This window comes from Sinohyriopsis cumingii, chromosome 10 (assembly GCF_028554795.1).
Source record: "Sinohyriopsis cumingii isolate HCF-2022 chromosome 10, ASM2855479v2, whole genome shotgun sequence".
Classification (NCBI taxonomy): domain Eukaryota; kingdom Metazoa; phylum Mollusca; class Bivalvia; order Unionida; family Unionidae; genus Sinohyriopsis; species Sinohyriopsis cumingii.
In genome coordinates this window covers 72,445,094-72,459,121 of record NC_142970.1, presented here as the reverse complement: position 1 = coordinate 72,459,121, position 14,028 = coordinate 72,445,094, and the positions used below count along the sequence as shown (strand labels likewise).

The 14,028-nt window shown below is 35.8% G+C and overlaps 1 protein-coding gene and 1 long non-coding RNA gene across 2 annotated transcripts in view; both read right to left on the bottom strand.

The window, feature by feature from the left end:
- Positions 1 to 14,028, bottom strand: part of LOC149790379 (uncharacterized) — a 202,385-nt gene that overhangs the window by 129,522 nt on the left and 58,835 nt on the right. The window contains exon 11 of the mRNA XM_089972427.1: positions 13,934 to 13,966. Within this exon, the coding sequence (XP_089828553.1) occupies positions 13,934 to 13,966 (33 nt within the window). The remainder of the gene's footprint in view (positions 1 to 13,933; positions 13,967 to 14,028) is intronic.
- LOC149790380 (uncharacterized) lies at positions 7,034 to 13,483 on the bottom strand. The gene is made up of 3 exons (XR_016424047.1): positions 13,250 to 13,483; positions 12,207 to 12,361; positions 7,034 to 7,114 (listed from the first exon to the last, which is right to left on the bottom strand). It is a non-coding gene; the product is annotated as an uncharacterized LOC149790380 (long non-coding RNA).

Sequence of the window (14,028 nt, the reverse complement as noted above, 5' to 3'; positions counted from 1 at the left end):
CTAGTGAAATGTGTCGACTTATAAGCTGAAATAATTCAAAATAACCTTGAGTTTGAGAAGATTAAATTGGGCAATTGATAAATAAACGAGAGAAAATGAATTTTTGTGGGGGCCCGCTTTAATTGAAACTTGTAGGTCATGAACTGTTACAGAAGCCCCACGTGACCACAAAAACGTATACGTCATCTTCGTCCAGTGGGCGGGTTATGAGTCACGTGGTTATAATTTAAATATCTACTATAAACAAAAATGGCGGACACACGTGAGAGTCAAAAACGTAAAGGTTGCCCGCGCATGTCGCTTTCCGAGAAGAAACGTTGAAAAACTGTTTGAGAAACCAAACGGGACTTATCAAGGATTCGTCTTGGGGACCAGTTTGTTTGATGGAGAGCATTGATGTAAGAGTTAGGTCTGGCATCAGGCACTGAAATGGCGAAGTTGTTGCTGGACAGGTAAGCCAATGTGTGTTATATGGTGATACACATTAGTTTCCCCAGAATCATGTGACTGTGATGTCTATGTATAAGTGTTCTCCATTTTTCAATATCTTGTTCCTACTGTATGTTTGAAAGCACACAGTTTTATTAATACAATGTTAGCACAAGGACTTGCTTTGTGATATTCTCAAAATAGATGTGATCGGCTGATCAATATTTCACTCGGTGACTGCATTGTGTGTATTGTATGTTGGGTGGAATTTATTATTTATTTTTTATAACAGAGTGCTCATAAAGGTCATTTTGTACACCTGTCAATTATCTTCGTGAGACAGTTTTTTTTTTTTTTATTTCGGCAAGGGAACTTAGATACATTTACAAGCGTTATCATTATTTATATCATATCTATCCCCCCCCACACCTTAGGTTAATGTGACATGCACATTACTTGCATAAAAGTTTAATAACCTTATCATGTAAACGTGATGGAACAAATAATAAGATTTTATTGTACATCTTTCAACTACTAGTAAATCCATTATAAAGCACAGTATTGACTACAATTACAAAAGGATCTCTAGTCATGATAGGAAAGGATGTTGTAGTGCTACCAGAATATATGGCTGGCAGATTGTTATCAGTTTAAGTTTTGAGCTGCAGTCAAGTTAGTTTTATTGATGTGAATTTTTTAGGTCTATTATTATGTATTCTTGCTTAAATGAAGTATTTCAGTTTTAAGTGTTTAACACAGTGCACAAAGAAACAGATTTAAAGCATAACTTATAATACAAATGAATATTTAATTCATATTTTTAGTTACAAAGAATATAGCAAAAGATGAACCCAAGCATACAGAACCAATGGCCGGTACATTTTCATGCTTCACATCAACATCTGGCCAAGTGCTTTTGCAACATACTGAGAGAATGAAGACACCTTCAGTATCTGAAGTATCTCCTATTGAATCAGGAAGGTAAAAATGACAAATTTCTTCCAGATTTTTTTTGTGTGTGGGTGGGGGTTGTCTTACAATTGTCATTCTTCTGAAAACAATGATGTAACAAATGCAATGCTGATAAAGGACATTATTATAACTGCCAGCAAGCTGAGTTCCCACTTCATGCTTTTCTTAGTTTGAGTTAAAAAAAAACCTTGAATTTCGCTTTCTCAGAAGTGGGGTTGGGTATTTCAAGTGTGCCACTTGATGCATAGAAAAAGGCATAATTTGAACTGTCGTTGTTTTGGTTATGCAAAAAAGTTCCGGTATACTGTGCTGTTTTTTTTTTCCCCACTCAATACTTAGAGGACCAGTGATTGTATATTGAAATTGTGTCTATATGCCTCATATGCTTTCTTTATGCCGTTTCCCATTTATACATGTATCTATGTCCCACATGCAGTTCTTGCTAACACCCTCTTCCCATCTATCCACTTAGCTCATGATGAATGCACATAAGACATAGTTAATTTAAAAACAAAATACTGAGATAACAGTTGAAGTTTTTTTTTGGAAACCACTGGCAGTTCATTAGAACTTTATTCATTAGGACTGGTGATATAATTTATTTAAGATTTAATTTACAATACTGTAAGTTCTTTTTAAATTTCATGTTTTATTCTTGGGAATTAAATGACTTGTTGGTTTTCACTCTTTACTGTTATAAAACTTTTGGAATTGAAAAGCTGTTACTGTTTTGATGATTGCTCTTCATGCATTTTTAACTTTATTTTATCCACCTACTTTTCAAGGTTGCCAAACAAATGGATAATATGGCTTTATTACAATGGTCCCAAGACATGAACCAGTTTTGGTTTTCATGCAAGACTGCTAGCAGCTGTGGACAATTTTTGTGAGTTTTCAGTCCTTTTATTTGAAACATATATGTAAACATTTGCTATTGTATACTTTTGTATGAAATCAAAATTATAGTGCATAATCCTTATCTTCTGATTTCTTTTAATGTATTTGTATCCATATATATTCATCACCAAATCTTCTAGGTATGTAGTTTATTAAAAGTAATTTATTTGAAACGTCATAATAATGTGGAATATTGAAGGAGCAATGATCTGAGGAAAATTTGAATCCTGCTATGCTAACTATTAGCCAGTTCTACAATGTAGCTTTCACTTTATGATATAAATCAAGTTGTCTTATCAATATCGGGTCACCATGACAAAAGAGACCAGCTTTAGGTGCTAAAGGTATTGATTGTGGTATTTTTTCAGAGTATCTTGAGGAGTGTCCTAAATCACATCACCAATACACATGAGTAGATCCTCTCACATGGCCAAGGCATTACTAAATGTCCTCATGAACCTTACCTGGAGAATGAAGAGCTGACAAAACCCTGGCTTGATGAAGATGATTGTGGGGGTGTAGTGGTTGTCTAGGGGTGGGGTTCTTCTTATAGACTTTAACGAATTATGAGAAGTTCCCCTGGTCCTTATTCAGAAGGTTAATTCTGGACACTATATTATTTATTGACTAAATATATTTATGGCTACGAGCCCCCAGTCAGCAATGCCGACAGTTAAATTAAAAGAAATACAAAGATGAAATTTAAACAATAACAATTTAATAAATGAAATTTAAAAGAATTTAAAGTAATCAATGTCTCTCTTTCACCCAATGATCCCTTTGATCATCATTTGAGTTCACAGTGAGGAGATTTTTCCCTTCTTGAGTGCTACTCATCTAAATCTCTTCGTTCCCTTGTCTTTCTCTCCTTTCGTGATCTCCACTTCCGCTTCCTCTTCTATAATCCTTGTTCCTTGCCGTTATCTTGACTTCCGGTTCCTCTTCTAGTATCCTGAACCCATGAAGGTATCCTTTGAGGTCACCCGAATTTCACTCGGTATCTCTCACCGTCCCCCGAAATTCTCTGAACTTCTCTCGTCCCCCGAAATTCTCTGAAATTCTTTCGTCCCCCGAAAGCTTCCTGATCGAAGCTATTTCATGAATTTCCTAAATTCCGCCAATTTTTACGAATGGCTAACGGAGTGTGTGTCACTGCGACTCTTAAACACCAACTGACGAATTTCAGGCTTGTACAAGTCTTATGTCAGTTTCTCGAATCAAGTCCCACCTACAACGCATCCCGATTGGATGGCGACGGACTCTGGTCATTTGATCGAACTGTCAATCATAAAAATGTCAGTCTGTGTGTCCCCATGTACTGTCCAGCCTACCATTGTCGGCTTCCGGCTCTTTGAAGTTGTCTACGTCACGTGTTCCCATGTACAAAGATTCCCGCCAGATTTCCACTCAAGAGCTCAAACAAAGACTGGGTTACGTAAGAGGATTAGCCAACTTAGGCACTTGGAAAAACAAAGCTTACCTGGCTCCACTTACAGACTTATAAATACATGTATAATACAAGGGGTTGGGGTAAAACATCACAATGATCCCAAGAAGAAAGCCAAAGTGCTGAAAACATTGGCACAGGTGCTCTTGGACCAAAGGTTCCTAAACAGTGGAATATTACTTAAATTTCAGGTATGCCATTTCAGGATTGCAACAATTGCATGGTATTTAAAAGAAAAAGGTGAAGACCACTTTAAATATTTTTATTCTCAACTAAATAATAAAATACTGTATATATTTACCATTTGAAGATCTGAATAAGTTAGAATTCATAAGATGTGTGCATATGATACATGTATAGTGAATCTCCTTCTCAAGTCTTTGGTAATTTCAGGTATAATGCATGCACATCAGGTATAAACAATTCCATGACACTCTATCAATAAACACTTCAGTAAAGATTTTATGTATGCAAAATTTACCAACAGTAATGATTATTTAATAATTGTATTAATCTGTTAGCAGATTACAAATAACACGTTTTTGATAATTGCAGAAGCACTGCTGAGCTTGAAGTTTTTCATCAGCAGATCATGATGTACAGTGCCAAGAGATTTTCATACATCCCTCCTGTGTACAGGATTAGGAATGAGCTAGCTGCTTTGGATCACAATATCCATAGTGGCTGAGATGTAATGAGAAATAAAGAAGGGGAGATAGTATAAGCTTGTTTCACTACAGGACATTAGAAATAATTTTATATATTGATTGTGCATTATGATCCCTGCCTGGAGATCAGACGAATGGAGTATTATTCACATGTACAAGTCATGAAAACTTTGTATTAGATACAAGTCATTTTGCAACAATCTGCACACATTTATATTTGTGGTAAGGAATCTTAATAATTTCATGCATACAGATCTTGTAATTAGTACTGTTATCATTCTAGTGGATATTTATTTTTTATTTGAGCAATGCAAGTCTAATAATTAGATCCAGTGATATGTATAGCACTTTCCCAGGGGACTGATACACTTTATTAAGGATATATGGGGTTTATGGAATATCCTCAGGATGTTTGGGGTAGATGCTGCCATCATGATGATTACCATATTTTCCCGCATATATCCCGCAGACGCAGATAATCCGCACCCTCATATAGCCCGTGGGTTTTGAGGTTTTGTGTAAAAAAATCGTTGGCATAACCCGCACCTTTGTATAACCCGCAACCATAGATTGATGAACTTTTTTGTGTATGTTCACATTGTCTACCATTACTGTTTTTAGAAGGACCGAATTCATCAATGCTCATACGTGGATAACGAATGATACTACAACTACTACATTTTCACTCACCCGCCCAACATGCAAATTTGTATTTACGCTATCAAGTCACTCGGCCCCGGTCCATATTCATCCCTCTGCATCAGTTCAAGTTAGTCACCCTGCCTCCACTATATTCCGGCTGGCAGCCGGCAGATTTGAATTTTGAAGCCAGGTACTTGTGAGCCGGATATGCAATAGTGTGAGGTCCTGAGGCTGAATGCCACAATTGTCAATTTCGAATGTAGCTCGCATGACGTCAATTAACTACCGGTATTCAGGCTCGGTACAGTGCTTGTGCGCGTAGGCTGTCTATAGGAGCTGTGCCTCAACTACAGGCTACATAAACGCGGACATTTCTAAATAATCTTGTATTCTTTCTAATTGTAGATTTGAGTTTAAATAATTTCTTTCTGTTTAATTTAAAAAATGCCGAAACAAAAGTCTTACACAGCCGACTTCAAGCTAACTGCCATTGCATATGATGAAGTGCATGGCAATAGAGCCACAGGCAGAAAATTTGATATTGATGAGAGTGTAATCCGAGGTTGGAGAAAAGAAAAAGGAACGTTGGAGAAGATGAATCCATGAAAATGTGCTCGTTGCAGACCTAAAGCAAAATGGCCTCACCTTGAAGCTGACCTGAAGCAGTGGATCGTGGCCCAGTGGGAAAACAACCGACCAGTCTCAACAGTTGCCATCAAACTGAAGGCCAAACTCATGGCGGCAGAGAAGCACATTGATGATTTTAAAGGAGGAGTGCATTGGGTATATAAATTTATGAAGAGGAACCAATTGTCAGTCAGAACATGAACGACCGTTGGCCAACGTCTACCCGAGAATTGGGAGAAGAAGATGGGTGATTTTCGTGAATTCGTCGCCAGGGAAATATAATGGAATATTATTACGTGTAAAAACTTTGTGATATAGCCCGCACCCTTATATAACCCGCACCGCCCTGCGGGGTTTGTAAAATCTGGTATAACCCGCGGGATATATGCGGGAAAATACGGTACCAGCTAATACCTGTTCATGAAAACATGTTGCTTTCTGAAGGAATGGGCAAAAATGCATCCTGTCTCACATAGTATTTTGTGGATAGAACAAATAAGACCAAAAACAAACCCTCAACAACTCCTTCTTGGAAACTGATCATGAGGCTCTAATATTGGGGTAAAAAGTTAGCATGGGGATGCTTGTCACACATGTTAGGAAATTAAAATTTTCTTTAAAACAGGCATCGATGTTACAAAAAAAAAAGCGGCAGATGTTCTGTCTGCCCTTGCAAAGAAAAGAAAACATCCCCACATCAGGGAGCTTATAAAGAAAGCCCTTATCTGTCAACTTGAGGGAAAGCAGGGTATGCAGAGAAGAGAACTAAAGGAAGATGATCCCAGAAGAATTTGTAGAAACATGGCACCTCAAGAGCCACCATCAGCTCTAGTTTTGATGTGGTGAAGGAGATCTCTCGATTTTAGTTATGTAAAATATGAAACAGTGTCTGATATATGGAGGTGTCAGCTAAGGCAGGTTACACTTATATAATATCCTGAAATATCAGTAGCTGAAAATAAAATAATGTATAATATTGTATCTGCAGTTGCTGAAAACTTTTTATATTGTTTATTTATGATCGTGCCTACATTGTTTATAGGCAGAAATCGACTGGTGTTAAAAAAAATCTGAAAGCATTATTGTTTGATGCAATAGTATGTGCATTTATGAGAAAACAATGAACAAAATCAATTGTATTCATTTATATACAAACTCATACATGCAAGAAAGTGTTTAAGTTCATGCAAGCCTAGAGGGGATGAAGCCAGTGTATTGTCCATCTGGATATTTGTCATGTATCTGCCAGAAACAGCAAGAGGGAATTACATGTCTCTGTCCAGACCCCAACCTTCCATGTTGCCGTAGTATGAACTGCCTATAGGTAGCATGACTGTTGGCACTCAACTTTATCGTTGATGACAAGAACATTTCGACTGTACATCCTGGACAAGGCAAGTATAGTCTCATCAAGGATTAGATCTTGAAAAATCTGAAAAATTATTCCAATTGTAATATGCTATTTCTAAAATGTAAAAAATGATATTTTAAGAAATAATAGGAGCATGCACTTATTCAAATGTTATTCATCTTCGATCAGCAAATTCCACTGTGAAATACACACGGATCAAAACTGCACATGGTTTTTATTTTGCCATGAACACTGAGAGTTCCACCGCAACCAGAACTGATAGTTTATGTTAAGATGGACAGCTCAAAGTTTTTGGGGAGCATTTCTAGAAGTCAGAGTCTCTTGCATTGGGATCAAATAGGAATGGCTGATTGCAGCTTAGATTTGTTTAAATTTATAGTGAGGTACCCACATTGAAATCAGGTAATGAAAAGAATCTACTCGATGAGTATCAATTGTAAATTAAAACAAAGTCCTCATCATTTGCATATGTATGCATGTCTGTTTTTGGACGGCTTACAGTTTTAAAATTCTTTCACAGTGGTTTTAAAGAAATAACATTTACAACAATCATGTATGTACATCAATTATCAATCTTTGTGAGTCCACCTTGGAAATGGAATTCATTGTAAATGTTGTATTGTAAGAGTAACTATCAGAGTTTTAATTCTGTTTGTAAATTGATGCAGTATTTTTATTGGTACAAAGTGCAAGTTGTACATTCATAGGCATGTGCTACACATATCCTGTATAAAGAAAGAGGTTTTCTGTAATGTAGCCAACATACCTGTCAAGTTATTCATACCTTTTGTGATATACAATTTGTACATAAAAATTTTAAGCTTTGGCAACGACACACTTAAGGAATATATGAAAGTTATTGAAAAAATTAAAGAAATTTCAAAATTGCCATTGAATTGAGTAAATTTGTTATACAGAAATCATTTGCAGTAATCACCAGTTCAGAGGTGGAAACACTGAATGCCAAGCAGACTCGGCAATTAAAATTCTTACCCAAAAATGTTAGATCAGATATGCAGAAGAAAAAAAGTTTCTTGCAAGCCTTCATGTCAGTCTTAATTCTGGATAAATAAAACAATTTAGGATTATTAAGTCCTTATGTTTATCATGACATTGCATATATAGTATTATCTTAACATATTTTGGTCTTTAGAAATACACATTAAGGCATGCATCATATTTAAAACAGAAGAATAAAAGTGTAGTATTTATTTCACAAGAATTAAATGGCTATATGAATTCTGTACATGTCTAATTTTTTTTTAAAAACTGCAATCTAGTCAGGTTTAATTGCTGAACTCCAAAGTAAGATTGCATAGACTTTTTGTTCCCATTTTGTATCTAAAAAAATAAAACTAATACTTGTATTACTTAAGTTGGTTTATTAATTAAATTGAAAAAAGAGCAAGTTGACCTTAATAGTATCGAATGTTTGTATGCCACTAGCGTAGATCACTAATACCTATATATGAAATGATTTTAGCTAATCTACCTTTAGGCCCTCATACAAAGGAATTTATCTATTTTAAGTGTATCTCTGAAGCCGCTGTATATATTGGTTTGGAAGAAGGAAATAGAGTTGGCATTTCTAAAGTCAACTGGAATACTATTCCAGAGCAAAGTCCCAGAGTACTGGAAACATTTTTATGAATAATTCCTTATTTGGTTTGGGAATTTTATACTGTTTGGTAGACATGGGTAACAGTTGTGGAGTATTACCAGGTAGCCTATACTTGAATAGTGATTGTAAATATTCAGGAGCACTATTACTGGATATCATGTACATTACATTGGCTTTTCTCAACCGGATTCAGTCTTTAATAGGTAATAATTTTAACTTACCAGCTGAAGTTTTCCTTGCTTACTTTCTGGATTGATATAACCTGAATGCACTTGTTTTAAGATGTGCCAGCTTTGCTATAATTTTATCATTTGAATTACTCCACACTGTGTTACAGTACTCTAAATAGGTTGTATGTAACTGTTATAAAATAGTTTTCTGTACCTTATCCTACTGAAAAGCCATAAACTTGAATTAACTTTTTTACTGACATGTTCAGTCTATGATAGGTTATTATCTACCAAAACACCAAGTAGTCTATCATGACAAACCATTTGCAAATTTGTATCCTTCCATGTTAGACGTAGTTCATCACTACCAAGATTTGTTCTTTTTTGCCATGTTGAGATAAGTAATATTTTAGCTCTTCCAGTATTTACCACTATGCCATTGCATGTACACCAGTTGTCCAGTTTGTTTAGGGCATCCTGTAAATAAATGTATAGTTTGTGCTTTGTGTTTTGGGTGTCTGACAATGTTGTGTCATCTGCATAGAGATCTGTAGATGAAATCGAGTCCCTTAGTAAAAAGTGGTAGGCCATTAATAAATAGTATCAATAGTAATGGACCTAAAATTGAACCTTGTGGTACTCCGTATCTAATTGTTCCAGGTTTCGACAGAAAATTATTTATATAAACATGTTGTGTTCTCTCGCTTAAGTTTGAATTAAACCATCTAATTGTGCTTTCATCACACTGGTTAATTTTCAGTTTCTTAAAAGAATTTCATGTACACCAACCCATAAATCTACAAATAGAGATCCTATTATTCAACTTTGATCAAGTGGTTGAAGCCATTTATCAGTTAGAGAGATCAAGTCAGTCTCACATGAATGTTTCTGTCTAAAGCCTGGTTGAATAGGGTGTAACAACAACTGTTTCATTAAATATGACATAAACGAGTCATGGACATGTTTTTCAATCAATTTTGACAAGTTTTGGTTGTATTGAAATTGGCTGGTAGTTATCAGCATCATTCTTAGAACCAGAATGCATAGGCATTACTTTTGCAGTTTCCATATTCTGGGGACAGATGAGGTTGCAATATTTAAATTGATTATGAATGTTATGCTATCTGAAATAGCTGAGGCAGAAGTTTTAATAAGTGGTGGACCAATCTGATCAAGTCTTGTAGCTTTCTTGATATCAAGTTTACTGAGACATTTTTTAGCAGTTTTTTATACCTGTGGGATAGAGAAACATCCCTCCTTAGGGATTTTTCAGTTCATTTTAGATGTTTTCTATCACTGGTTCTTTTAACTTAGTGGTAATGTTAGTGAACAAAAATCACTCAAAATATTTGCAATGTCAGTGTCATCAGTGACTTTTGTGTCATTTACCAGAAGTGAGTGAATTTTATTTGTCTGATCTTTGTGTTACCCCAATAAATTCACTAAAGACTTTCTAAATGGAGTTTGTGTTGCTTTCTGTGTTTTCAAGCACTGATTGATAAAAAGGTTTTTTTTTTAGCCTTTTCAATCATACTTGTTATGTTATTTCCCCATACTTGATATTGTGCATGGTTTCCCATAGCCTTCAATTGGTCTTGTGTCTTCATAGTATCTAGAATTTCAGTAGTATATAAGTTAGGTTGGATTTCATACTTTACTCAATGACTTTTAGTGCTGCATGCTTAGAGACTACATTCATAAATCAATCCACACTTTTAGAGCTTCACATATGTCATCAAAATTTTGGATAATATTCCATGGAACTTTATACAGATCATCTTGAAATTGTTATTTACTTCAATTTTGGAAAGATCTGTAAGTGATAGTTTTGTGTGTCTTGTTCCTATTTATGTTGCATTTAACCTTTCTTGTCAAAAAAGTAGGATAGTGGTCACTAAGACCAACATTTGGTACATTAACATAAGCCACATTGTTTGGTAGGTTGGTATAAATGTGATCAATAAGAGTGCTTGATATTTCTGTTACACTCGTGGGCTCATTTACTAGCTGGACTAGGCCTAATGATTCAAAATATTCCATCCAATTATTCCTTATCGGAGTATTGAGTAGGTCCTTATTTACACTGCTGAGTATATATGTTTCTTTCTCCTGTGCATGAATATTTTCTATTTTGTTTCAAAAAGTTATCATTCCAAATTGCTTTGGAGGAAGGTTATTGTTATTGTTATTGTGGGGTTTAACGCCATCTTTCAGCACACGATAGGCTATGCATGGCGGCCAGTATTAATGGTGGAGGAAGAACCCAGGAAAACCCCGGGAAGAACCACCGACCCACGAGAAGCTACTGGCAAGCTTTCTCACATACCCACATTAGCCGAATCCTAGACTCGAACCAACGCAGACAGAGGTGAGATGGCAGTGATCCGTAACGGCGAACGCTTTAGACCACTCGGCCACTCGGGGCCCCGTTGGAGGAAGGTGACCTATAAATTAAACCAACTAGGAATGATTCTGCATTATTTTGAGAAATTTTCACCCAAATACTCTCAGTTTCATGTGACCCCAAGTCAGGTCGCCTTTCTGCATTTACATCTTGTAATGTATACAAGACCCCCCCCCCACCGCTGTCTCTCTGTCCCTACATAATGGTTTATTGTAGCCTTGACAGTGAAATAGATTATCAGTGAGTCCTAAAACATGCATATCATTTTCTTTGGAAGACAACATTAACTTAATCTGTTCTATTTTTTTCCACTATACCTTGTACATTTAAGAGCGCTCACCGTTACGGATCACTGCCATCTCACCTTTGTCTGCGTCGGTTCGAGTCTCGGATTCGGCTAATGTGGTTATGTGAGAAAGCTTGCCAGTAGCTTCTCGTGGGTCAGTGGTTCTTTCCGGGTTCTTCCTCCACCATTAATACTGGCCGCCATGTATAGCCTATCTTGTGCTGAAAAATGGCGTTAAGCCCTACAACAACAACAACATTGTACATTTAAGTGACCCATATTAAAACATTTTGTATTTAGTTTCATAATTATATGTATTTCATCATGCAATGGGGTACTCTATGAGATTGTCTCCATAATACTTTAACCAATTTGGTATTATATTAGCTGGCCATATAAATGAGGTGGCCTCTGTATTTTCTGTGGTATCTGTGCATAGTCTTCCTTTATCAAATCATATTGAGGTGGGGTGTTGAGTAGCAACAAAATGTAAAGCAGTTTAAACATACATTGTTTGGTAAAATAACTAATCCTTTAATACAAGTATGCATTTTCTAAGTTGTGCAAAACACTACTGACATAGATATTACAGCCTTTGCCAAGTTACTTAGTACCAAACATTTTTAAATATCTATCAATACTTGTTTTGCAAGATATAAATAAACAATTACCCTCATTCTTGTCTGCCTTGTCTGAACTATGTGTAGAGCTTGGTCAGCTCAGTTTTTAGGCTGCACAACATGTCTTCCTCCTCTCCCCCATCTGGTTTTTCAACTTCTTGCTCCATGCCTCATCCTTCCTTTCCCTCTTCCTCTTAAAGGTCGCTCTAGAATTGTTAGCTTGAAAGTGAGCTGATTTAAGTCTACCTAATGAATTTTAATATGTAAATGTATTTCAAAATTTGACAACTGATATATTCATGATTACTTATCAAACTTATAGGAATATGTAGTGCTAACTTTGGATCAGAAATTAATATATGAGAGGCTGTGATTTGATGGAAGTTTTTTTGGGCTGGATCAGGTCAAGTGTTGGGTGGGGTGGGGATCCAAAATTTAAAAAGGGCCCCAACTTTCCTCAAATGGGCACCAAAGCAACATCTATGTGTCTATTTACTCAGTGTGCACAATACCCAATAAACATGTGCAAGAATAAAGCTGTGGTCAAACTTCAGCTGACAAGTGACTGTACGTTTGTGTGTGTGTACTTTTTTTATGATCTGGCCTAGAGTTTTGAACATGGATTCCAGATTCTAGTCGCAGATTTAAAAAAAAAAAAGAAAAGCTTATTTAAAACCTCGTATATGTAAAGTATTAACTTGGAGAAGCACACACATTCTTTTCCACTTTGAAACGTCAGAAAGATGGGTGTTAGAGGTCAACTGGTGACAATCTGGTTAGAATTTATAAATTGATCAATGAAATTACTCAATTTTGAGCATTTTTAAATATCCTGATGCTTTTCATTTATAAAATTGAGTGGTGGGGACGTGAGGCAGTACGAATTCTACTGGGCAAGAAATAGATTGAGTACCTGTGGGTTTTTGCAATACTGTACAAAGCACGTCGATTTAAATTATTCTCGTACCACAAAAGCTTTGAAATATAACTATAAAAGTAGTTCTACATACATTTCATTGTTTCCTCTCAAAATTAAAATTAGAAAGGAAAAGGATAAGAAGAAAAGAACGAGATCAGAAGAAGATTGTACTCACTGTTGTTGACATTTTGGGCGGTCTCGTAGCGTGGTTGTGTTTTACGTCATCATCTTCAGTGTTTACAATGTGGCCTATAATTATGCAAATTTCGGTCACCGGAATTATGTGTGTTATTCATTCGGGATCTACCGATCACTGCCGAGCGGGATTTCAACATGGAGACGATAGATTCGTTACTCTACGTACGAAGATTTCAGAGAGTTCGTATTTCATAACGAGAACCCCTACGTACTTGATATTACCCGAGATATGCCTTTTAAATAGTATTTAATCAGTTGATATACATAAATGTCCCAACATTTTTGCAAGAAAATTCACCCTCAGCTGCACTATTGTGCCTTTAACCAATCTCTTAAAATAAAGTAACAATATTTACTACTAAAATGAGATATATTAATATGTACCAAAGTAGACTCTGAGATAATAAAAGACAATCTAAACATAGTATTCTAATGCTGAAGATCTGCCAAGCCCACAAATCTGATAAACTTTGATATAGTGCACTAGTGTGGGCATGAAATCCATGCAACTCAATTGTACAGTGAATTCATACTGTATATATGCTGTACCATAGTTTCTACAGTAGCAACTATCCTTGCAAATTTATTTTCTTTACTGTGTGATGTAAGCACACTCATGTGTCTGTTAGTTTTTGTTATCACTGTATGATCTTTTTCTTACCATTAAAGGCGTTGGCAAGGAGGAATCATGAGTCTGAAACAAAAATGGTAGGATTATTTATATCTCTCTTTACATCAAAACAAAATTGGATGACA